Source organism: Pleurodeles waltl, chromosome 7 (assembly GCF_031143425.1).
Source record: "Pleurodeles waltl isolate 20211129_DDA chromosome 7, aPleWal1.hap1.20221129, whole genome shotgun sequence".
Classification (NCBI taxonomy): Eukaryota; Metazoa; Chordata; class Amphibia; order Caudata; family Salamandridae; genus Pleurodeles; species Pleurodeles waltl.
In genome coordinates this window covers 1,543,369,491-1,543,393,827 of record NC_090446.1, presented here as the reverse complement: position 1 = coordinate 1,543,393,827, position 24,337 = coordinate 1,543,369,491, and the positions used below count along the sequence as shown (strand labels likewise).

The following is a 24,337-nucleotide window of genomic DNA, read 5'->3' as shown; positions in this document are numbered from 1 at the left end:
GGTTGCGCAGAGCCATCGGTGTACATGACTCTATGATATTGATCGATGGGCAAGGTATTTGCTGGAACTGGATATTCTACTTCATATTGTAGAAATTCCTGAGTTTGTAACTTTGGATCAAAAATGTAATCTACATCAGTGGCTGTTAAGGACGTAGCCCATTGTATCCATCGTGGATGTAGTGCTTTTGCGTTCGGATTGGAGAAACAACAATAATGCGTTTTTCTTGGGCAAGAGGTCTTTCTTTAATAACAGCCATCTGCACAGCAGTGAGAATTTTCTCTGTGGGAGCAAAGCGTTGTTCAGCAGCTGAATACAAATGTGATTTGTATGCAATCGGGACTGTCTCACCTTCATTGAAAGTCACATAGGTGAAACAGATGGCCCCAGCTATTACCCTGATGACCAAATGTGTTTTGTTGTCCCTTGTGTGTAATTGTTTTGCTGCTAGCATGTCTGAGTGCGTGTATGTTCAACTGTCCAGAATTTACCTGAAAAATCGGGACGTATTAAGTCATACAAAGGTTTTATGAGCGTAGCATAGTCGGGAATCTATGTTCTGCCAAAATTTAAGAAACCCAACAATGATTGGAGTTTTTTAATCGTATTCGGTGGTTGTAATTGTGCACATTTTTCTAAGAATTGTGGCGCTAGGCTCTTCCCTTCACTCGACAGCTCATATCCCAGGAACAGGAAGCTGAGGAAGGCAAATTTGTTTTTTTAAAGTTAAATTTATAGCCAAGTTCGGCAAACAATGCTACACGTCTTAAATATTATAGTAACTCATCATCCGTGAGATATATATCATTTACATATGACAATGCTTCAGAGTCAATCTTGTGTAAAATGGCAGTCACACGAGCTACAAACAGTCCTAGGCTGTTCTTATACCCCTGAGGCAAACAACTGATTTTTTTCTGAGAGCCTAGTGCGCTAAAGCTTGTTAAGTCCCTGCTTTCAGGCACTATATTCTGGCAGAAGAACCCATTTGAAATGTCTAAAGTTGTTTTGTATTTTTTCCTCCGCACTATGTTGCTTATTAGTGCAGTGCTATGTGAATTTTGTAAAGCATATGTGCGTGTATGACTTTTTAAATGTCTGTAGTCTAAGACTGTTCTGTATGAATGGTCCGGTTTAGCTACAGGAAATAAGGGGCTATTGATTGGCGAGGCACAGGGTTCAATCACACCCTGGTACTCCTGTTGCGTGAGTATTTCTCTCACTGGTGCTTTTGCTTCATGTTTTATAGGATACTGCGGTTGTGGCTGAGGTTCACTTTTAATGGGGATTACATGGTAGGGGGAATCCTTATCCCATCCTACGTGATTTCTCTATAATGCAGGTGCTTGTGCTAGAGCCCATTCAATGGAATATTCAACAAGTTCCTCTGGAACAAGGGGCGAGAAAGAAGGCTTAATGACTTCTTCTCCATATGGTCAGGTACAGACAAAGTCAGGCGGCCAATCTTGTTCAGCCAACAAGATGTCATACACTTTAACTATGCGATCCCAAAAGATTGTGTGTATTGTGCGTTCTAGGTCTCCTTCTAATTGCAGTGTTATTTTGTACACCCTATCAGGCTCAGAGACACGCAAGTCTGCTGTTTCTACTTGTATAAAGTCATCAGTTGCTTTCACCTCCAGATGCTCTAGAAGATTCCGGTGAACTATTGTGACCTCTGCCGCGCTGTCTAGCAATGCTAGAGCCCAGTTCTTGTTCTTCAAGAGGACCCTCTTCCTGTGTGGTATGTCGAACTGAGACTGCTGCCACCTTTTTCTTTTTAAATTAATGTTTTTGTTGGACAGGTTTCTCTTCCTTTTTAACAAAAACCTCTGAAGAGCGTTGTGATTCCTGCCTCGGTTTCACGTACTCTGTTCTTCGCTCTGATCGCCCACCTCTCTCATTTCTCTTTTCCGATGAGTCCTGAAAGGAACAAGATTGACGTGTATCAGTATATTGGTATCTTTCAGGCGTTTTGATAATATCTCTATTTCTGAGATTATATCTATTCTGTGGGGTCTCCGTACGTGGAGATTCTCCCCTTTCTTTTTTAGGCATCTGTTGTTTTTTATCCCAGCATTTCTTATTACACTCAGGTTGTTGTTTAGAGGTATCTTTATTTGTTTTACCCTGAAATTGTGGTTTTTGTGCCCGACCGATACTTGAATATGTTTCCGCTATTATTTTAGGCAGCTCTCGTTCTTGATCTTGTTGCGGGACGTCATGGAGCCGCATGCGCACTGCAAGTGCAACTGCTTCCCCTTTAAGGTTACTTTAATGTTTGAGGACACCGTGGCTAAGATGCCCTTCAGTTGCATCCCCAAATCTAGGGCCGGGGCAGCCCTGTATTCATCTTGAATTTGTTTGAGCACTTCTGGTAGGTTGGCAAGTGTCGGTGTACTGTGTGCAGTTGTATAGAGCATGGCAAATGCTGTGCCCCATGTATTACAGTTTTCTACTGTAGGGACCATCCCAAAGGGCAAGCACATCGTTAATATTCTATGTTTATCCTGAGGTCCCGTATGGGGAAATACTGCCTCCAGCGTATTTATTTTTTGTGCTAGCCAAAACGGAGTCTCCTCTCGTTTGGCCGGTACTTTACCCATAATCGAATGTACAGTCGCCGGGTTTATACCTGGTGTTACTGCATGTGGATGTGCTGGAGCAGCACGTGCTGGGTTTGTATTTAAAGTTTGCATCACAAATTGTACTAATCGTCTATATATTGCTATTAACTCAATGTATAAGCGACGAACCTTAGCTACTGCTAAATTCCCAACCGCAGGATGTGGTGTATAAGTGGCCAATGAAGGCCAGGTAGGACCATCATTCCTTAGTGGACCTAACCTAACTGGTAATATTGTATGGGGTAGGGTGCCATCAAGCCAATTATTATGTTCTTGATAAGATAGAGGTATCTCCAAATATGCATACGTTCAGTATTGTCCAGGCGCGTTCGCAAACGTATATCTGTGAAATGTATTTGTGTTCCCATCGACTGCTGGAAATGTGACCCAAGAGTAAAAAAGTTCAGTTCTATAAGCTGCGTGGGCGTCCACCACTAACGTGACTGGACCTCTCTGGGACGTTAGGCCATTTGCTAATAAGTGTGCTGTGAGAGGTTGTCTCATGTTAACAGCTATTTATACAATTTGGGGATTTGCCATGATGGTAGCACTGAGTTCAGAGAAGGCACACCAAGATGGGGTTTTCCTTTTAAAGTTCAAGCTTGAATCATGCCTCTGTGTACCACTATCATGTCTGTGCCCATTCCATGTTTGCATCATGTCTGTGCATTCCATTATTATGTCTGTGCCCATTCCATGTTTGCATCATGCCTGTGTGTACCATTATCACGTCAGTGCCTATTCCATGTTTGCATCATACCTGTGTGTACCATTATCATGTTTGTACCTTTTCCATGTGTGTATGTCTGTTTGTACCATTATCATATCTGTGCTTATTTCATGTTTGCATCATGTCTCTTGTGTACCATTATCATGTCTGTGCTCATTGCATGTGTGCATTGTGTCTGTGTGTTAGATTTTCATGCATGTTCCATGCTTGCAGTTTTTTCACTTGTGCACTTTAGAGGTGGGTGTGTCCAGCTACTAATTTTAAATCTGTGGGAATATGTTGTTATTATTGCTTTAGGTTAAATTCTTTTGAGTGAATTTTAAATCAATGCAATCTAAACCTTTTGTGATTTTTGTGTTGAATCTGTGTTTTCGGCCACTACCCAGTTCCCCCGGTTGCCACCACAGAGCCGCCATTTTGTTCTTGACACTCTATAGCGACTGGTATTCAGATTTTCATTCCCTAATTAAACAGGCTATGCCGTGCATGTGCAGCAACTAGGACTGCTGTTTTTTCACTTGGGCACTTTAATTGTGAGTGTGTGCAGCGACTAATTTTAAATCAGCTGGAATCTGTTTTTATTTGTGTTTTAAGTTCAATTCTATTGAGGGATTTTTAAATCTATTTATTTCAATATTTGTGTTTTCTGACGCTACATGGTTCCCCAGTGTCGTAACAAAAGCCCCCGCAGCCCCTGCAGAGCTGCCATTTTCTTGTTGACACTCTCTAGCGGCTGGTATACAGACTCTTGTTCCCGACTTAAACAGGCTGTGCCATGGATGCGCAGCATCAAGAAATAGAAAATTTTCACTTGGCCACCTTAGCAGTGGGTATTAGGAGCTACTAATTTCAAATCTGTGACATTGCATTTTTATTACTTTTTCGTGATTTTTGGGTTAAAATTGTGTTTTTGGCCACTTCCTGGCTCCCCCAGTTAGCACCACAGAGCTGCCATTTTATTCTTGGCATGGTCTAGCGGCTGGTATACTGGCTCCCATTCCCTACTTAAACAGGCTATGATGTACGCACGACAGCTAGGACCGACGTATTTTCACTTGGGCACTTTAGCGGTGGGTCTGAGCAGCTAATCATTTTAAATCTGTTGGAATCTGTTTTTATTACTGTTTTCAGTTCAGTTCTGTCAAGGTGTAGGAGGCCGGCTTGGCTTATAGTGGGTACCTGATGGTACTTACACCTTCTGCCAGGTCCAGTTATCCCTTATTAGTGTAGAAGAGGTGTTCTAGCAGCTTAGGCTGATAGAAGGTAGCTATAGCAGAGCAGCTTAGGCTGAACTAGGAGACATGCAAAGCTCCTACTATTCCACTTATATCATATAGCACTATATCATAAGAATCGCAATACTCAGAGTTACTGAAAATAAAGGTACTTTATTTTAGTGACAATGTGCCAAACATATCTCAGAGGATATACTCCCTTAGGAGGTAGTTAAAATACACAAAATATACACACAAACCAAAATCAGGTAAGTAAACAGTTAGCAGAGTAGTGCAAATACTGTAAAATACAATAGGCCTAGGGGAAACACAAACCATATACTAAGAAAGTGGAATGCGAACCACTTACGGACCCCTGGCCTAGTCACTGGGAGTGTAAGAAAACATTAAGGGTGTCCAAGATACCCCACCCCAAGACCGTAAAAAGTAGGAGTAAAGTGACCCTACTTCCCCAGAAACACACTAAGGTCGTGATAGGAGATTCTGCAAAGACCACAACTGACTGCAAAGCCCTGACGATGGATTCCTGGACCTGAGGACCTGTAAAGGAAAGGGACTAAGTCCAAGAGTCATGAAAGTGTAGGAAAGTACCATCTTGCCTGGCATGTTACCCCCATATTTCACTGTATATATGTTGTTTTAGTGTATGTGTCACTGGGACCCTGCCAGCCAGGCCCCCAGTGCTCATAAGTGTGCCCTGTATGTGTTACCTGTGTTATGACTAACTGGCTCACTGAGGCTCTGCTACCCAGAACCTCAGTGGTTATGCTCTCTCATTTCTTTCCAAATTGTCACTAACAGGCTAGTGACCAATTTCACCAATTTACATTGCCATACTGGAACACCCTTATAATTCCCTAGTATATGGTACTAAGGTGCCCAGGGTATTGGGGTTCCAGGCGATCCCTATGGGCTGCATCATTTCTTGTGCCACCCATAGGGAGATCTGACAATTCTTACACAGGCCTGCCAGTGCAGCCTGAGTGAAATAACGTCCACGTTATTTCACAGCCATTTACCACTGCACTTAAGTAACTTATAAGTAATTTATAAGTCACCTATATGTCTAACATTTACCTGGTAAAGGTTGGGTGCTAAGTTACTTAGTGTGTGGGCACCCTGGCACTAGCCAAGGTGCTCCCACATTGTTCAGGGCAAATTCCCCGGACTTTGTGAGTGCGGGGACACCATTACACGCGTGCACTATACATAGGTCACGACATATGTATAGCGTCACAATGGTAACTCCGAACATGGCCATGTAACATGTCTAAGATCATTCTGGCATTGGGGAGACAATTCCATGATCCCCCGAGTCTCTAGCTCAGACCCGGGTACTGCCAAACTACCTTTCCCGGGGTTTCACTGCAGCTGCTGCTGCTGCCAACCCCTCAGACAGGTTTCAGCCCTCATGGGGTCCAGCCAGGCCTGGCCCAGGAAGGCAGAACAAAGGACTTCCTCAGAGAGAGGGTGTTACACCCTCTCCCTTTGGAAAAAGGTGTTAGGGCTGGGGAGGAGTAGCCTCCCCCAGCCTCTGAAAATGCGTTCATGGGCACAGATGGTGCCCATTTCTGCATAAGCCAGTCTACACCGGTTCAGGGATAGCCCAGCCCTGCTCTGGCACGAAACTGGACAAAGGAAAGGGGACTGACCACTCCCCTGACCTGCACCTCCCCTGGGAGGTGCCCAGAGCTCCTCCAGTGTGCTCCAGACCTCTGCCATCTTGAAAACAGAGGTGCTGCTGGCACACTGGACTGCTCTGAGTGGCCAGTGCCAGCAGGTGACGTCAGAGACTCCTTCTGATAGGCTCCTTCAGGTGTTGCTAGCCTATCCTCTCTCCTAGGTAGCCAAACCTCCTTTTCTTGCTATTTAGGGTCTCTGCTTTTGGGAATTCCTTAGATAACGAATGCAAGAGCTCATCAGAGTTCCTCTGCATCTCTCTCTTCACCTTCTGCCAAGGAATCAACTGCTGACCGCGCTGGAAGCCTGCAAAACTGCAACAAAGTAGCAAAGACGACTACTGCGATCTTGTAACGCTGATCCTGCCGCCTTCTCGACTGTTTTCCTGGTGGTGCATGCTGTGGGGGGTAGTCTGCCTCCTCTCTGCACTAGAAGCTCCAAAGAAATCTCCCGTGGGTCGACGGAATCTTCCCCCTCCAACCGCAGGCACCAAAGAACTGCATCACCGGTCCTCTGGGTCTCCTCTCAGCACGACGAGCGAGGTTCCTTGAACTCAGCAACTCTGTCCAAGTGACTCCCACAGTCCAGTGACTCTTCAGTCCAAGTTTGGTGGAGGTAAGTCCTTGCCTCCCCACGCTACACTGCATTGCTGGGAAGCGCGTGTTTTGCAGCACTCTTCCATGATTTCCTTTGTGCACAGCCAGGCCTGGGTCCCCGGCACTCTAACCTGCAGTGCACGACCTCCTGAGTTGTCCTCCGGTGTCGTGGGACCCTCTTTTGTGACTTCGGGAGAGCTCCGGTTCACTCCACTTTGTAGTGCCAGTTCTGCAACTTCTGCGGGTGCTGCTTGCTTCTGAGAAGGCTCCTTGTCTTGCTGGTCGCCCTCTCTGTCCCCTCACGCAATTGGCGACATCCTGGTCCCTCCTGGGCCACAGCAGCATCGAAAAACCCTAACCGCGACCCTTGCAGCTAGCAAGGCTTGTTTGCAGTCTTTCTGCACGGAAACATCTCTGCACGACTCGTCACGACGTGGGACACCCATCCTCCAAAGGGGAAGTTTCTAGCCCTTGTCATTCTTGCAGAATCCACAGCTTCTACCATCCAGTGGCAGCTTCTTTGCACCCACAGCTGGCATTTCCTGGGCATCTGCCCACTCCCGACTTGATCGTGACTTTTGGACTTGGTCCCCTTGTTCCACAGGTACTCTCGTCTGGAAATCCATTGTTGTTGCATTGCTGGTGTTGGTCTTTCTTGCAGAATTCCCCTATGACTTCTGTGCTCTCTGGGGAACTTAGGTGCACTTTGCACCCACTTTTCAGGGTCTTGGGGTGGGCTATTTTTCTAACCCTCACTGTTTCCTTACAGTCCCAGCGACCCTCTACAAGGTCACATAGGTTTGGAGTCCATTCGTGGTTCGCATTCCACTTCTAGAGTATATGGTTTGTGTTGCCCCTATCCCTATGTGCCCCCATTGCATTCTATTGTGACTATACATTGTTTGCACTGTTTTCTATTGCTGTTACTGCATATTTTGGTATTGTGTACATATATCTTGTGTATATTTGCTATCCTCATACTGAGGGTACTCACTGAGATACTTTTGGCATATTGTCATAAAAATAAAGTACCTTTATTTTTAGTATATCTGTGTATTGTGTTTTCTTATGATATTGTGCATAGGACACTAGTGGTACTGTAGGAGCTTCACTCGTCTCCTAGTTCAGCCTAAGCTTCTCTGCTAAGCTACCTTTTCTATCAGCCTAAGCTGCTAGACACCCCTCTACACTAATAAGGGATACCTGGACCTGGAGCAAGGTGTAAGTACCCCTTGGTACCCACTACAAGCCAGGCCAGCCTCCTACAGAAAGTGTCCAGGGAGGGCAGGAGCCCACTAAACCCCGGATGAAGGTGCAAAATGCCTGCCTTCGGGTGGAAGAAGCTGTAGATTCAGCAACAACGGCAGGTGCCAGGAACTTCTCCTTTACAGAGAAGATGTCCCACAGTGTGCTGGAGGATGTAGAGTTGTTTCTTTGGAGAAAGACTGCAAACAAGCCTTGATATCTGCAAAGGTTGCGGTTGAAGAAAAAGGATGCTGCCCGGGCCCAGGAAGGACCTGGAGGTCGCCACTTGGAAGAGGAGACAGAGGGGGTTGTCAGCAAAAAAGGGAGTCCACACATAAGAAGGCAGCACCCGCAGAAGTACTTGAACCCAGGTTCAAGAAAACTGAGCATGGTGGTCATCTCAACACTACAAAGGAGGGTCACACGAAGCCAGTGGTCAGCTCAGCGAGTTGAGCACTGCAGGACGGAGTGCTGGGGACCTGGGCTTGGCTGTGCACAAAGGATTCCTTACAAAAGTTCACAGAAGCCCTGGCAGCTGCAGTTCATGCAGTACGCAGGATTACTGTCTGGCGAGGGGAGGCAAGGACTTACCTCTGCCAAATTTGGACATATGGACCACTGAACTGTCGGGGTCACTTGGATCCACCTCCTGTGTTCCAGGAACCAGATTCATCACAATGAGAGGGGACTCAGAGGACCGGTGAAGCTGAAGTTTGGTGCCTGCGTTAGCAGGTGGAAGATTCCGTCAACCCACAGGAGATTTCTTCTTGGCTTCCAGTGCAGGGTGAAGGCAGACAGCCCCCAGAGCATGCACCACTAGGAAACAGTTGAGAAAGCCGTCAGGATGAGGCGCTACAATTGTGCTGGTAGTCTTCTTGCTACTTTGTTTCAATTTTGCAGGGGCCCTGGAGCAGTCAGCAGTTGATCCTTGGCAGAAGTCGAAGAGAGAAGTGCAGAGGAACTCTTGTGAGCTCTTGCATTCGTTATCTGAGGAATAGCCCACAGGAGAGACCCTAAATAGCCGTCAGAGGAGGATTGGCTACTGAGAAAGGTAAGCACCTATCAGGAGGGGTCTCTGACGTCACCTGCTGGCACCGACCACTCAGAGCTGTCCATTGTGCCCTCACACCTCTGCATCCAAGATGGCAGACGTCTGGGTCACACTAGAGGAGCTCTGGGCACCTCCCCTGGGAGGTGCTGGTCAGGGGAGTGGTCACTCCCCTTTCCTTTGTCCAGTTTTGCACCAGAGCAGGACTGGGGGGATCCCAGAACCGGTGTAGACTGGCTTATGCAGAGAGGGCACCATCTGTGCCCATCAAAGCATTTTCAGAGGCTGGGGACGGCTACTCCTCCCCAGCCCTTCACACCTATTTCCAAAGGGAGAGGGTTTAACACCCTCTCTCAGAGGAAATCCTTTGTTCTGCCTTCCTGGGACCGGGCTGCCCAGGCCCCGGGGGGCAGAAACCTGTCTGAGGGATTGGCAGCAGCAGTAGCTGCAGTGGAGATACCGGAAAGTTAGTTTGGCAGTACCCGGGCTCTGTACTGGAGACCCGGGGATGCATGGAATTGTCATCCCAATACCAAAATGGTATTGGGGTGACAATTCCATGATCCTAGACATGTTACATGGCCATGTTCGGAATTACCATGGTGAAGCTACATATAGGTATTTACCTATATGTAGTGCACTCGTGTAATGGTGTCCTCACACTCACAAAGTCCGGGGAATTTATCCTGAACAATGTGGGGGCACCTTGGCTAGTGCCAGTGTGCCCACACACTAAGTAACTTTGCACTTAACCTTCACCAACTGAGGGTTAGACATATAGGTGACTTATAAGTTACTTAAGTGCAGTGTGAAATAGCTGTTAAAAAACGTGGACGTTATTTCACTCAGGCTGCAGTGGCAGTCCTGTGTAAGAATTGTCTGAGCACCCTATGGGTGGCAAAACAAATGCTGCAGCCCATATGGATCTCCTGGAACACCAATACCCTGGATACCTAGGTACCATATACAAGGGAATTATAAGGGTGTTCCAGTCTGCCAATGAGAATTGGTAAAATTAGTCACTAGCCTGCAGTGACAATTTGAAAAGCAGAGAGAGCATAAACACTGTGGTTATGGTTAGCAGAGCCTCAGTGATACAGTTAGGCACCACACAGGGAACACATACAGGCCACAAACTTATGAGCACTGGGGTCCTGGCTAGCAGGATCCAGGTGACACATATCAGACATACTGACAACATAGGGTTTTCACTATGAGCACTGGGCCCTGGCTTGCAGGATCCCAGTGAGACAGTAAAAACACCCTGACATATACTCACAAACAGGCCAAAAGTGGGGGTAACAAGGCTAGAAAGAGGCTAACATCCTACACAACCCCCCCAAACAAAGGACAATAAGGCTAACCTTGGCCAGTTGAGTCTTTATTGTCTAAGTGGTGATAAGTGGAGAGTAGCTCTGTAATAGATTGGTTACTCCCTTTATCATCTACTATATGGTTACTTCCCTGTGGGGATATGAACCACCCTGTTTCAAGTTTTTTAGCTAGCCAGCATTGTGAAGTTATATTTTCAGAGTTCCTATTAGTATGTTTTAGTTTAGAGCAGTGGGAATTGTCCACTGGACCTATATCAAAGGATGAGAATGCCAGACACGGATGCTGTCTCAGTAAAGCCATAGCTGGGCAAAAACTTTGTCCATATGGGTGTAAGAGGGAACAGGGTTGCTGTTTCTCTTGAGTTGGAGCAGGGCAGGGATGCTGTCCTATAATCTCCACACTAGGGCAGGGCTGCTGTCCTAAGTGTTGTGAGGCAGTGCAGGGTTGCTGCACTAATGTTTCTCTGGGAGGGTTGGAGGGATGCTCCATGTTAACTACAATGGTGGACTTTTTCTCACCAATATTAGTTATCCCACAGAGAGGTGCTTCTACCTCAGGGAGTACAGCTGTGCCAGCTGATGGTTCCCTTGGTACAGGTGCCACCCCCGGCGAGGCTTCTCCCACCACAGGAATGGTATCCTGAACAGTAGGGTGGGTAGGGGATACTTTGATGCCCTTTCACCTGTTCTTGGAGAAGTATCCTGAGTTTCCAGGCCTTTTTCTCTCCTTTGCTTTTTCATTTCAGCTGAAATGAGAGGAAGCAATTCCTCAGGGATACCCAGCATGGCTGCATAGGTATTAAACTCTACCTCAGCCCAACCTGAGGCCTCTAGGTCATTATCTAAGAGACAGTCTACAGGTAAGCTAGGTGATACTACCACCTTCTTAGGGCCAGTAACTCCACCCCAACTAAACTGAATTATAGCTAAGGGCAGGAACTTAGTGGAGTTATGGACATCAATAATCTTGTACTGTTGTCCAATGATGTGTTGTTCAGGAGACACTAGGTTTTCAGTCACCAAAGTGATACTTGCACCTGTGTCCCTGTAGGCCTGAGCCTCAACACCATTTATTGAAACTGTCTGCCTGTACTTATCCATTGTAAGGGGACAAACAGCCAGTGTGGCAAGGCCAATGCCACCAGGTGTGACAGAAACTGTTTTGGGACTGACTACCCCAGTTTCTATGATGGACCCATAAGTGAACCCAACTACACTCTTAGTTTGACTGTTGCCAGCAGTCCCACCACTATTACCACTACTGCTAGGGGCACTAGAGTTTGATGTATTAGTGGTGGTTGGCTCAGGGGGTTTACCTGGGCAGGACTTATCCCCTGGCCTATGGCCTTTATTTTTACACTTATAGAACCAACGCTTTTTAATGTGTGTGGGTTGTGAAGAAGAGGAAGATGATGATTTATCCCCACCCCCTGAAGAGTGTTTAGGATTTGAAGAAGGATCTTTGGTTTTACCCTTATCCCCATGCTTATCCTGAGGTTTCTCACCATCTTTCTTTGTGCCATCCTTGTCACCTCCTGTATGAACTTTTCTGTTCACTCTTGTTCTGACCCATTTGTCTGCCTTCTTTCCCAATTCTTGGGGAGAGGTCAGATCTGAGTCTACCAAGTACTGGTGCAACAAATCAGACACACAGTTGTTAAGAATATGCTCTCTCAGGATCAGATTATACAGGTTTTCATAGTCAGTCACCGTACTGCCATGCAACCAACCCTCCAAGGCCTTCACTGAACAGTCTACAAAGTCTTTCCTGTCTAGAGAGGACTCTTTTCTGGTGTCTCTGAACGTAATCCTGTATTGTTCAGTGGTTAAGCCAAATCCATCCAAGAGTGCATCCTTCAACCCTTTGAAATTATTAGCAACACTTTCTCTGACAGTAAGGAGCCTATCCCTACCCCTACCAGTGAAAGATAGCCAGAAGATTACTGCCCAATGCCTTTGAGAGACCAACTGTACCATACAGGCCCTCTGAAGTGCAGCAAACCACTTGTTAAAGTCATACCCCTCCTTGTAAGGGGGGACTATCTTATGCAGGTTTCTGGAATCTTGCTCTCTAACAGGATTGCTATCAGAAATACTGCTGCTGCCACCACGGGAAACTAACCCCAATCTCTGTCTTTCCCTCTCTACATCCAGGGATTCCCTGTCTAAGGCCATCGGCTGCTGTTTAAGCTTCAGCCTGGCCTCTTCCAACCTCAGCTTTCTGAGTTCCATTTCCATTAAGTTATCCTCAGGGTGGGAGGCTTGGGAATGTTTAGATACAGAGGAGATGTGGGAATTAGCAGAGAGAGACCTGTCCCTAACTGGCTGGACCCTAGTAACCTGTCCTTTAGGAGTGAAAGATGCCCTACTAATGTGTGACCCTCTCCCACTACCAGTGTCACTAGGTGGCCTGCTAGATGGCAGTTCTTTGTAAGAACCCTCCCCAGTCTCTTCAGGGAACTCCTTTGCGTCTGACTGGGTACCTTCCCCTCCTACCTCCTGTTCCTGAGATGGGCCAGACTGGTTCTGGTCACTTTCTAGGAGAAAGTTAAAGAGAAAGTCTTTTGTAGGATTCTTACCGATGCTTAAACCTCTTTCTATGCAGAGACCCCTCAAACTTTTAAAGTTTAAACTCTCATAGGTTGCCTGAACAATTTTGGGAGTGAGCTCTACGGCAAACATGATAGAAAAGGTTTAAGACTGAGAGAGAAAAAGTTTTAGAATTTTTGAAAGCACAGAGAATCAACTTTTTCAAACTTTTTGAAAACTTTAAAAAGTTTTCAGAACTTTTCAGAAACTTTGTAGAAAGTTTAAGAGCAGAATAGTAAACTGATTTGGTTCAATGTGTATATGTTGAAATATTTGGTATATTTTTTTCTCATGAACAGTACCAATGACAAAGTGGTAAAGGAGTTACAAGTACTTATTCAACCGCTGCACCACCAATTTAGGAGGCTGGCCTGGCTTATAGTGGGTACCTTGTGGTACTTACACCTTGTGCCAGGTCCACTTATCCTTTATTAGTAGAAAAGAGGTGTTCTAGCAGCTTAGGCTGATAGAGGTAGCTGTAGCAGAGCAGCTTAGGCTGAACTTGGAGACATGCAAAGCTCCTACCATACCACTTATATCGTATAGCACTATGTCATAAGAAAACACAATACTCAGAGTTACTAAAAATAAAGGTACTTTATTTTAGTGACAATATGCCATATGTATCTCAGAGGATACACTCCCTTAGGAGGTAAGTACTATAAACAAATTATATGCACACAATCCAAAATCAGGTAAGTAACATTTAGAAAGTAGTGCAAACAATGTAGAATCACAATAGAATGCAATAGGGAGAAATAGGCCTAGGGGCAACACAAACCATATACTCCAAAAGTGGAATGAGAACCACGAATGGACCCCAGGACTAGTGTAGTGTGTAGAGGGTCGCTGGGAGTGTAAGAAAACAGGTGTCCAAGATACTCCACCCCAAGACCCTGAAAAGTAGGAGTAAAGTTACCCTACTACCCAGAAAGACAGTAAAGTTGAGATAGGGGATTCTGCAAGGACAACAACTGACTGCAAAACACTGAAGATGGATTCCTGGACCTGAGGACCTGTAAAGGAAGGGGACCAAGTGCAAGAGTCACGCAAGTGTCCAGGGGGGACAGGAGCCCACTAAACCCCAGATGAAGATGCAAAAGGGCTGCCTCTAGGTGGAAGAAGCCAAAGATTCTGCAACAACAGAAGGTGCCAGGAACTTCTCCTTTGGTCAGAAGGTGACCCATGGCGTGCTGGAGGACGCAGAGTTGTTTCCATGCAGAAAGACCACAAATAAGCCTTGCTAGCTGCAAGAGTCGTGGTTGAGGATTTTGGGTGCTGCTAGGGCCCAGGAAGGACCAGAAGGTTGCCCCTTGGAGGAGGAGATAAAGGACGTGCTCAGCAACTCATAGAGCCCACGCAGAAGCAGGCAGCACCCACAGAAGCACTTGAACAGGAACTTAGAGGATCCGAGGACAGCGGTCGACTCACAGTCACAAAGGAGGGTCCCACAACGTCGGAGTCCAACTCAGCAAGTTGGGCAATGCTGGACAGAGTGGTGGGGACCTGGGCTAGGCTGTGCACAAAGGAAGTCTTGCAAAAGTGCACAGAAGCCCGAGCAGCTGCAGTTCACGCAGAACACATTATTACTGTCTGGTGTGGGGAGGCAAGGACTTACCTCCACCAAATTTGGACAGAAGGACCAATGGACTGTGGAAGACAGTTGGAACCAGCTCCTGTGCTCCAGGGACCACGCTCGTCAGGATGAGAGGGGACCCAGAGGACTGGTGATGCAGAGGTTTGGTGCCTGCGTTGACAGGGGGAAGATTCCGTCGACCCACGGGAGATTTCTTCTTGGCTTCCAGTGCAGGGTGAAAGCACATAGCCCTCAGAGCATGCACCACTAGGAAACAGTCAAGAAAGCCGGCAGGATGAGGCGCTACAATGTTGCTGGTAGTCTTCTTGATACTTTGTTGCAGTCATGCAAGCGTCCTGGAGCAGTCAGTGGTCGATCCTTGGCAGAAGTCGAAGAGGGAATTGCAGAGGAACTCTGGTGAGCTCTTGCATTAGTTATCTGAGGAATAGCCCACAGGAGAGACTCTAAATAGCCCTTAGAGGAGGATTGGCTACTGAGAAAGGTAAGCACCTATCAAGAGGGGTCTCTGACGTCACCTGCTGGCACTGGCCACTCAGAGCTGTCCATTGTGCCCTCACACCTCTGCATCCAAGATGGCAGAGGTCTGGGACACACTGGAGGAGCTCTGGGTATCTCCCCTGGGAGGTGCTGGTCAGGGGACTGGTCACTCCCCTTTCGTTTGTCCAGTTTCACACCAGAGCAGGGCTGGGGGATCCCTGAACCTGTGTAGACTGGCTTATGCAGAAAGGGCACCATCTGTGCCCATCAAAGCATTTTCCAGAGGCTGCGGAAGGCTACTCCTCCCAGCCCTTCCCACCTATTTCCAAAGGGAGAGGGTGTAACATCCTCTCTCAGAGGAAATCCTTTGTTCTGCCTTCCTGGACCGAGCTGCCCAGGCCCCAGGGGGGCAGAAACCTGTCTGCGGGGTTGGCAGCAGCAGTAGCTGCAGTGGAGTCCCCGGGAAGTTAGTTTGGCAGTACCCGGGCTCTTTGCTGGAAACCCGGGGGTGCATGGAATTGTCCCCCCAATACCATAATGGTATTGGGGGGACAATTCCATGATCCTAGACATGTTACATGGCCATGTTCGGAGTTACCATGGTGACGCTACATATCGGTATTGACTTATATGTAGTGCATGCGTGTAATGGTGTCCCCACACTCACAAAGTCCGGGGAATTTGCCCTGAACAATGTGGGGGCACCTTGGCTAGTGCCAGGGTGCCCATACACTAAGTAACTTTGCACCTAACCTTCACCAACTGAGGGTTAGACATATAGGCGACTTATAAGTTACTTAAGTGCAGTGTAAAATGGCTGTGAAATAATGTGGAGGTTATTTCACTCAGGCTGCAGTGCAGTCCTGTGTAAGAATTGTCTGAGCTCCCCATGGGTACATATACAAAAAAAGTTCAGTGTATGTACACCTAACCAAAAAATGTTGCTTTTCCTCTCTTACACTATCTGCTAAGTGCTGAAAAGTACTTCTAAACTTTCTAAAAGTTTGAAAAAGTTTTTTTTCCTGTTCTTTAAAAAGTCCTGAAACTTTTTCTCACTTCTCACTGTCCCTAAACCTTCTTCTATCATGTCTGATGTAGGAACTTCTCTTAAAATGGTCAATACAACATATGACAATCTTAACTTTAAGAGCCTAATGAGTCTCTGCATTGATAGCGGTTTAGTGGTAGGAAAGAACCCTTCTAGAGAATTTCTGTCTAACATGCTAATTAAAAATGATAAGGCCCAGGGTGCCACTTCATCTGAAAAGTTAGTAGATAACTCACAGCCCCTTGAGGGAGGTGTACAGGGTTCTCTTCCAAATCTGCCCCTTAGCAGACCACCTAGCAATGCTTTTAGTAATAGACGTTCTCATCATAGTAGAGGTACTTTTTTTCCTGAAGGCCAGGTTGTTAGAGCGCAAGCTGTTAGGGACAGGTCTCCCTCTGTTCATTCCAATATATCTGGGTTAGAGTCATACTGTGGATGGGAACGTCTACCTTGCATGTAATTAGCGCAAGTTAGTTTGCCGCATCCACAATATGGCACTAACCCCTATATTTTGACCCTAGACTGGGTTTAGTGTCAAATATAAATATGGCATTAGGTTTGCGCCGTTTTAGCATCAAAATAAATGACGCTAAAACAACGCAAGCAGAGTGTAAATATGCCCCCTATGTTTTTAATCCCTGTTTCACCTTTTCTCCTGTCTTTCAGTCTGCCTCGGTGTGTGCATCCATCGGGCATGGGCTCAGGGGGCAGGTGCAGAAGTGATTGATGCTGCGGTGGGACGGTCGGCCACCATCCCCGCCCCGGTCACTGCGGATATATTTTCGTTTGCCTGGTACAGAGGGACCCCGGTGGCTGGCTCTCAGCTCATCCTCAATTACTTTGTTTCATCATCAAAACAGCTGAACGGACCCCAGTACACGGGTCGGGAGAGCGGCCGCCCGGACGGATCTTTACAGATCACAGACCTGCGGACAAACTACACCGGGAATTACACCGTGAATGCGATAGTAAGTGGTGCATCCCTGGTAACAGCCACCAGACAGCTGAGGGTCTACGGTAAGTGCACGACCTCTGCCCGGAAGTCGATCTTTCCTTTTAGGGGAGGAATAGGGTTGACATTTTATGTGCTACGTACACAGACAGCTTGAACTGATTTGAGCATTGACATTCAGCGTGACCCTCTCACGTGACCTCATTCGGTCCATCTACATCCATTCTCCTGGGGTAGGGATCAGGTGTCATTTGCAATGCAATAACAATCATAGCACGGCGCACAGGTTTCTATAAAACGTCTTTTAATGGATCTGTATACGTTACTAAGGTTGTGGGATCTCAGTCCTGCTGAAGACAACAAGGTCTTTAAAAGCACTGCGTCGTGATGATTAACTGAGAGCTCGAACGCACGTGCGAGGACGATGAGCTCTATCTATCAGGAGCTCCCTAGGAGGGGTTCCTGTTTGAAGTGGGGGAATAATATATTAGCTCTGACCTTAGAATGGGAGAGCGGAGGAGAGACCCACTCTCACATAATACAGGCTATTTAATTATTCCTGTTTTGCTTTCGTTTTCTAAGTAGCATAAAAGTTAACTTTTATGTAGCTTTATTACTTAGAACTAAGTGAACAAATGTTTCCTTTTCTGTCAGTTACACGCGCCTGATCCGGGTGAGAAGCACATGCTTGGTAGTTGCTGGAAAGGAAGAGGAGAGGTGGCTGTGGGTGGTGAAGGCCGTGGGTGGGGGCTGTGGGTGGTGTTGGTCCGTGGGTGGGGGCTGTGGGTGGTGTGGGTCCGTGGGTGGGGGCTGTGGGTGGTGAGGGTCCGTGGGTGGGGGCTGTCGGTGGTGTGGGTCCGTGGGTGGGAGCTGTGGGTGGTGTGGGTCCGTGGGTGGTGAGGGTCCGTGGGTGGGGGCTGTGGGTGGTGAGGGTCTGTGGGTGTGGGCTGTGGGTGGTGTGGGTCCATGGGTGGGGGCTGTGGGTTGTGAGGGTCCGTGGGTGGGGGTTGTGGGTGGTGTGGGTCCGTGGGTGGAGGCTGTGGGTGGTGAGGGTCCGTGGGTGGTGGCTGTGGGTGGTGTGCGTCTGTGGGTGGTGAGGGTCTGTGGGTGGTGGCTGTGGGTGGTGAAGGGCCGTGGGTGGGGGCTGTGGGTGGTGAGGGTCTGTGGGTGGGGGCTGTGGGTGGTGGGGGTCCGTGGGTGGTGGCTGTGAGTTGTGAAGGGCCGTGGGTTGGGGCTGTGGGTGGTGAGGGTCCGTGGGTGGGGGCTGTCGGTGGTGTGGGTCCGTGGGTGGGAGCTGTGGGTGGTGTGGGTCCGTGGGTGGTGAGGGTCCGTGGGGGGGGGCTGTGGGTTGTGAGGGTCTGTGGGTGAGGGCTGTGGGTGGTGAGGGTCCGTGGGTGGGGGCTGTGGGTGGTGAAGGGCTGTGGTTGGGGGCTGTGGGTGGTGAGGGTCCGTGGGTGGGTGATGTGGGTGCTGTGGGGCCGTGGGTGGGGACTGTGGGTAGTGAGGGTCCATGGGTGAGGGCTGTGGGTGGTGTGGGTCCGTGGGTGGGGGCTGTGGGTGGTGAGGGTCCGTGGGTCGGGGCTGTAGGTGGTGAGGGTCCGTGGGTGGTAGCTGTGGGTGGTGTGCATCCGTGGGTGGGGGCTATGGGTGGTGAGGGTCCGTGGGTGGTGGGGGTCCATGGGTGGTGGCTGTGGGTGGTGTGGGTCCGTGGGTGGGGGCTGTGGGTGATGTGGGTCCGTGGGTGGGGGCTGTAGGTGGTGAAGGGCCGTGGGTGGGGGCTGTGGGTGGTGAAGGTCCGTGGGTGGGGGCTGTGGGTAGTGAAGGGCCGTGGGTGGGGGCTGTGGGTGGTGTGGGTCCGTGGGTGGGAGAGGGGAATTCCCCGCTGGCCTCATGCTGGCCAGAAACTAATTACTCTGTTCACAGGTTTCAAAGTACTGCACAGACAGGATACAGTAGAAGCACATATATTTTTTGGCTGAGCAAGACTGCTGGTTGAAAAAGCTTACTAAAACAGTTACAGAGGCCACTCTTACTCAGCAGAAAGGTGATGGTATTCTTCTCACATTACACTGCCTGCAGAGGCGCACACATCATCCTCAGCTTCGGGAAGGTTGTCGCTTACAAATGTTTTACCGGACTCGTTCACCAGTTCACAAGTTTACCAGTTCATGCTAAAACTTAAGAGAACTAAAGACAATCGTGAAATCCAATGCAAACTGAAAGCAACAAATACAGAAAGAAAACAGGATAAAAGAGTGTTCATTCTCTCCACACTCAGCCTAACATAAGCAGGATTGCAGTTTTAACAAGCATTTGCAATGCAATTGGTCTCGCATTTGCGAGAGTTAGAGCTATTGGTGTTGTAAATGCATAACCAGACTTTTTTTTGCCACATAAATTGGTCAACCCTGCCACATAATTTAGTCCTCTCTGCCACATAATTCCGGTGACCCTGCACATTACTAACGCACTTTTATTTACCTTCTTCCTCTGTCTGCAGCAAAAAATGCTAAAATTGCTATTTAGACTTCTAATTTAAATTTACCATTCTAAGTAGAATAGAATACCACTTTCACCACCCCAAAATGTTAACAAAAAAAAAAACGAATTTTCGGCCTTGAGATTTCAGGATTTAGGAAACACTTGCTTATGGATATGGCCACAGTAGTGCGGGATTCTCTGCCAGGGTCTTGGAGACTGAACTTTTCTCTAATGATTGTTCATAAAAAGTTGAAAATGCAGCATTTACTGGTTTCCTATGATGATTTTTCTTGGTGCTATTTTTTTATTTGTTATTTTGTATTGTGTTGTTTTTATGCGTTAATAGTACTTACCAATAGGTTTTTGTTCCTTTTGATTGTGCTTAAAGATACAGGCTTACTCTGCCTTTGAGCCCATGTGACACTAATGAAAATATTTATATTATAAGAAACCATGCAACATCACCTCTGAAGAACTACCATTCACTGCCGAACACTTATGGTGTCATACATGCCCAGCACATGGTCTTTGATTCTGCATTTATTTAAGAAGCAAGCAGAATACAAATAACACACTACACCCACTCTTTGGGAGGCAAGGACACAATTATGAAGAATGAGTTGGAATTTACACAGAAGTGGCCGCATTCCCATCAGAAGTGCACGTAAGAAGGCTTGAAACACAGTCACACATGGCATAGCATAAAGGAGGCAGCAGGGACCAGTGAAGGGGCACTTCACGTGCACCTCCTGACTTGCACTAAAGTGGACAGTAAAAGCCAGCCACCTACTAGACATCAGCCCACCAGGACACGGAAAGGTCAGCTTAAAAAAAAGAAAGCCACAAAATACAAATGGCATTGCAAAAACCAAACTAACAGCCACATCATCTCCAGCCAACATTAATGTGGACCACATCCGAGGGCCAGAAATCAAACAAACTGACAATGTCAGACTTATGACTGCTGTCAGGGGTGTGTACACTCTGGTTCTTAAGCCCACACGTGTTTAAAGGAAAGAGAGCATCAAGGACCTGTGAAAGTTTGTCACATCAAGAGAAAATTTGTCTAAAGTGGGTCCAGTTTCTCCCTTTCAATGTTGTTCCAGGTATCCAAAGTTAATTGAGATCACTTTGAGAGGCTAACTTCCTCAAGATCCCAAAACACCATGAATGCTCCAGACTAAAATACGCAAAGTATAATTAATTATCCTTTCAAAATGGCTCACCACTGCTTTGCTTTTTGTATGAAAATGACAAGACGACAGAATTAAACATGTGATCCAACATGTACAGTACCAATACTTTTTTTTTTTTTAATGAAGGGAGGTGGCACGCCTCTTGGTCACTTTTCTGCAATCTTGTATCATTGTTTGCCAGTAAAACGTTTTGGCAATTATTCCAGAACGTATTTATTGGTAAAACAATTTCATCTGTGCTATTAAATATTAAGTATTTGATGTAATAATGGGTTTGATGCAGACGGATGTGTCTGCAACTTACTGTAAGGCAAAAATAACCTGCATGGTTTGATAGCTTTAAAACCATTTCATGCAATAGGAAGACTAGAGTGCGTACAGAAAACAATATTGTTTTGTGAATTAGGTGTACGAGAGGAGTAGTGACGACGTTGATGGCTTTAAACAAATAAAACCAAGCAAAAACAAAACTACAGAGCACTAAAGGTCTTGTGTAGGAAAGTACTGTCTTGCCTGGCATGTTACCCCCATTTTTACTGTATATATGTTTGTTTTTGCCTGTGTCACTGGGATCCTGCTAGCCAGGACCCCGTGCTCATAAAGTGTGTCCTGTATGTGTTACCTGTGTGGTGCCTAACTGTATCACTGAGGCTCTTCTAACCAGAACCTCAGTGTTCATGCTCTCTCTGCTTTTAAAATTGTCACTGCAGGCTAGTGACTAATTTTACCAATTCTGATTGGAACACTGGAACACCCTTTTAATTCCCTAGTATATGGTACCTAGATATCCAGGGTATTGGGGTCCCAGGAGATCCCTATGGGCTGCAGCATTTCTTTTGCCACCCATAGGGAGCTCTGACAATTCTTACACAGGCCTGCCACTGCAGCCTGAGTGAAATAACTCCCACGCTATTTCACAGCCATTTTACACTGCACTTAAGTAACTTATAAGTCACATATATGTCTAACCCTCACTTAGTGAAGGTTAGGTGCAAAGTTACTTAGTGTGAGGGCTAGTGCCAAGGTGCCCCCACATCGTTCAGGGCAATTTCTCCAGACTTTGTGAGTGCGTGGACACCATTACACACGTGCACTACATATAGGTCAATACCTATATGTTGCGTCACCATGGTAACTCCGAACATGGCCATGTTACATGTCTAAGATCATGGAATACCATTCTGGTATTGGGGGGACAATTCTATGCATCCTCAGGGCTCCAGCATAGAGCCCGGGTACTGCCAAACTAACTTTCCGGGGGTTTCTCTGCAGCTACAGCTGCTGCCAACCCTCAGACAGGTTTCTGCCCCCTGGGGGCTGGGCAACCCAGTCCCAGGAAGGCAGAACAAGGATTTCCTAGGAGAGAGAGTGTTACACCCTCTCCCTTTGGAAATAGGTTTGAAAGGCCTGGGGGGAGTAGCCTCTCCTGGCCTCTGGAAATGCTTTGAAGGGCACAGATGGTCCCCTCCTTGCTTAAGCCAGTCTACACTGGTTCAGGGATCCCCCAGCCCTGCTCTGGCGTGAAACTGGACAAAGGAAAGGGGAGTGACCACTTCCCCGACCAGCACCTCCCAAGGGAGGTGCCCAGAGCTTCTCCAGTGTGTCCCAGACCTCTGCCATCTTGGATGCAGAGGTGTGAGGGCACAATGGACACCTCTGAATGGACAGTGCCAGCAGGTGATGTCAGAGACCCCTCCTGATAAGTGCTTACCTTTCTCTGTAGCCAATCCTCCTCTGAGGGCTATTTAGGGTCTCTCCAGTGGGTATCTCACCAGATAAGGAATGCAAGAGCTCACCAGAGTTCCTCTGCTCGTCCCTCTTTGACTTCTGCCAAGGATCAACCGCTGACTGCTCCAGGATGCCTGCAAAACTGCAAAAAAGTAGCAAGAAGACTACCAGCAACTTTGTAGCGCCTCATCCTGCTGGCTTTCTCGACTGTTTCCTGGTGGTGCATGCTCTGAGGGCTCTCTGCCTTCACCCTGTGTTCCAGCACAGGGTGAAGGCAGAGAGCCCTCAGAGCCAAGAAGAAATCTCCAGTGGGTCGTCAGAATCTTCCCCCTGCCAACGCAGGCACCAAACTTCTGCATCACCGGTCTTCTGGGTCTCCTCTCATCCTGATGAGCGTGGTCCCTGGAACACAGGAGCTGGGTCCAAGTGTCCCCGACAGTCCAGTGGCCCTTCTGTCCAAATTTGGTGGAGATAAGTCCGTGCCTCACCACGCCAGACAGTAATCCTGTGTACTGCTTGAACTGCAGCTGCTAGGGCTTCTGTGCACTTTTGCAAGACTTCCTTCGTGCACAGCCTAGCCCAGGTCCCCAGCACTCTGTCCTGCAGTGCCCAACTCGCTGAGTTGGACTCCGACTTTGTGGGACCCCCTTTTGTTGTGCTGAGTCAACCATCGTGCTCAGATCTTCTGAACGCCTGTTCAGGTTCTTCTGCAGGTACTGCCTGCTTCTGCGTAGGCTCTCCGTGTTGCTGATTGCCCCCTCTGTCTCCTCCTCCAAGGGGTGACCTCCTGGTCCTTCCTGGGCCTTGGCAACACCCAAAACCTTCAACCGCGACTCTTGCAGCTAGCAAGGCTTGTGTGTGGTCTTTCTGTGTGGAAACAACTCTGCATCCTCCAGCACGCCGTGGGACATCTTCTGACCAAAGGAGAAGTTCCTGGCAGCCTCCATTGCTGCAGAATCTTCGGCTTCTTCCACCCGGAGGCAACCCTTTTGCACCCTCATCCGGGGTTTAGTCAGCTTCTGCCCCCCTTGGACACTTGCGTGACTCTTGGACTTGGACCCTCTACACACTACACTAGGCCTGGGGTCCATTCGTGATTCGCATTCCACTTTTGGAGTATATGGTTTGTGTTGCCCCTAGGCCTATTTTCTCCTATTGCATTCTATTGTGTTCTACAGTATTTGCACTACTTTTCTAACTGTTTACCTACCTGTTTTTGGTGTGTGTGTTTATATTTTGTGTATTTTTCTTACCTCCCAAGAAAGTATATCCTCTGACTTACTTTTGGCATATTGTCACTAAAATAAAGTACCTTTATTTTTAGTAACTCTGAATATTGTGTTTTCTTATGATATTGTGCTATATGATATAAGTGGTATAGTAGGAGCTTTACATGTCTCCTAGTTCAGCCTAAGCTACCCACTATAAGCCAGGCCAGCCTCCTACACCTAAGAATTAAAACTAGCCTGGGCAAAGTTACCTCAACACAATCTCACGTGTACAGTCCTCCATGCAGATTATCGCTTAAAGGGTTATACTTCATTGGGAAAAGAGATCAAATGTGGCATATTTATCAAAGAAATCCAGATTCTGCAGTCAGCCATGTGTCCTCATCCTTGCCTGCCCAAAAGTAACGTTCTTTCCTCCCTCACAGGCCCTAATTTCCACTCCTATTCAGCTTCTGGCCCTGTCCTCCCTTCTGTTTGTACAAAGTCGGAAATATGCAGAGACTGCAAATTCCCTGGTTTATTTGTCTGTGGCCCATGGACGTTGC

At 47.4% G+C, this 24,337-nt stretch overlaps 1 protein-coding gene across 3 annotated transcripts in view; it reads left to right on the top strand.

The window, feature by feature from the left end:
• Positions 1–24,337, top strand: part of LOC138246671 (carcinoembryonic antigen-related cell adhesion molecule 4-like) — a 210,477-nt gene that overhangs the window by 55,229 nt on the left and 130,911 nt on the right. For 2 of the 3 annotated variants that reach the window (XM_069201426.1, XM_069201425.1), the window contains exon 3: positions 16,873–17,223. The exons of the other annotated variant lie outside the window; for it this stretch is intronic. In XM_069201426.1, the coding sequence (XP_069057527.1) occupies positions 16,873–17,223 (351 nt within the window). The remainder of the gene's footprint in view (positions 1–16,872; positions 17,224–24,337) is intronic. 3 annotated transcript variants of the gene reach the window in all.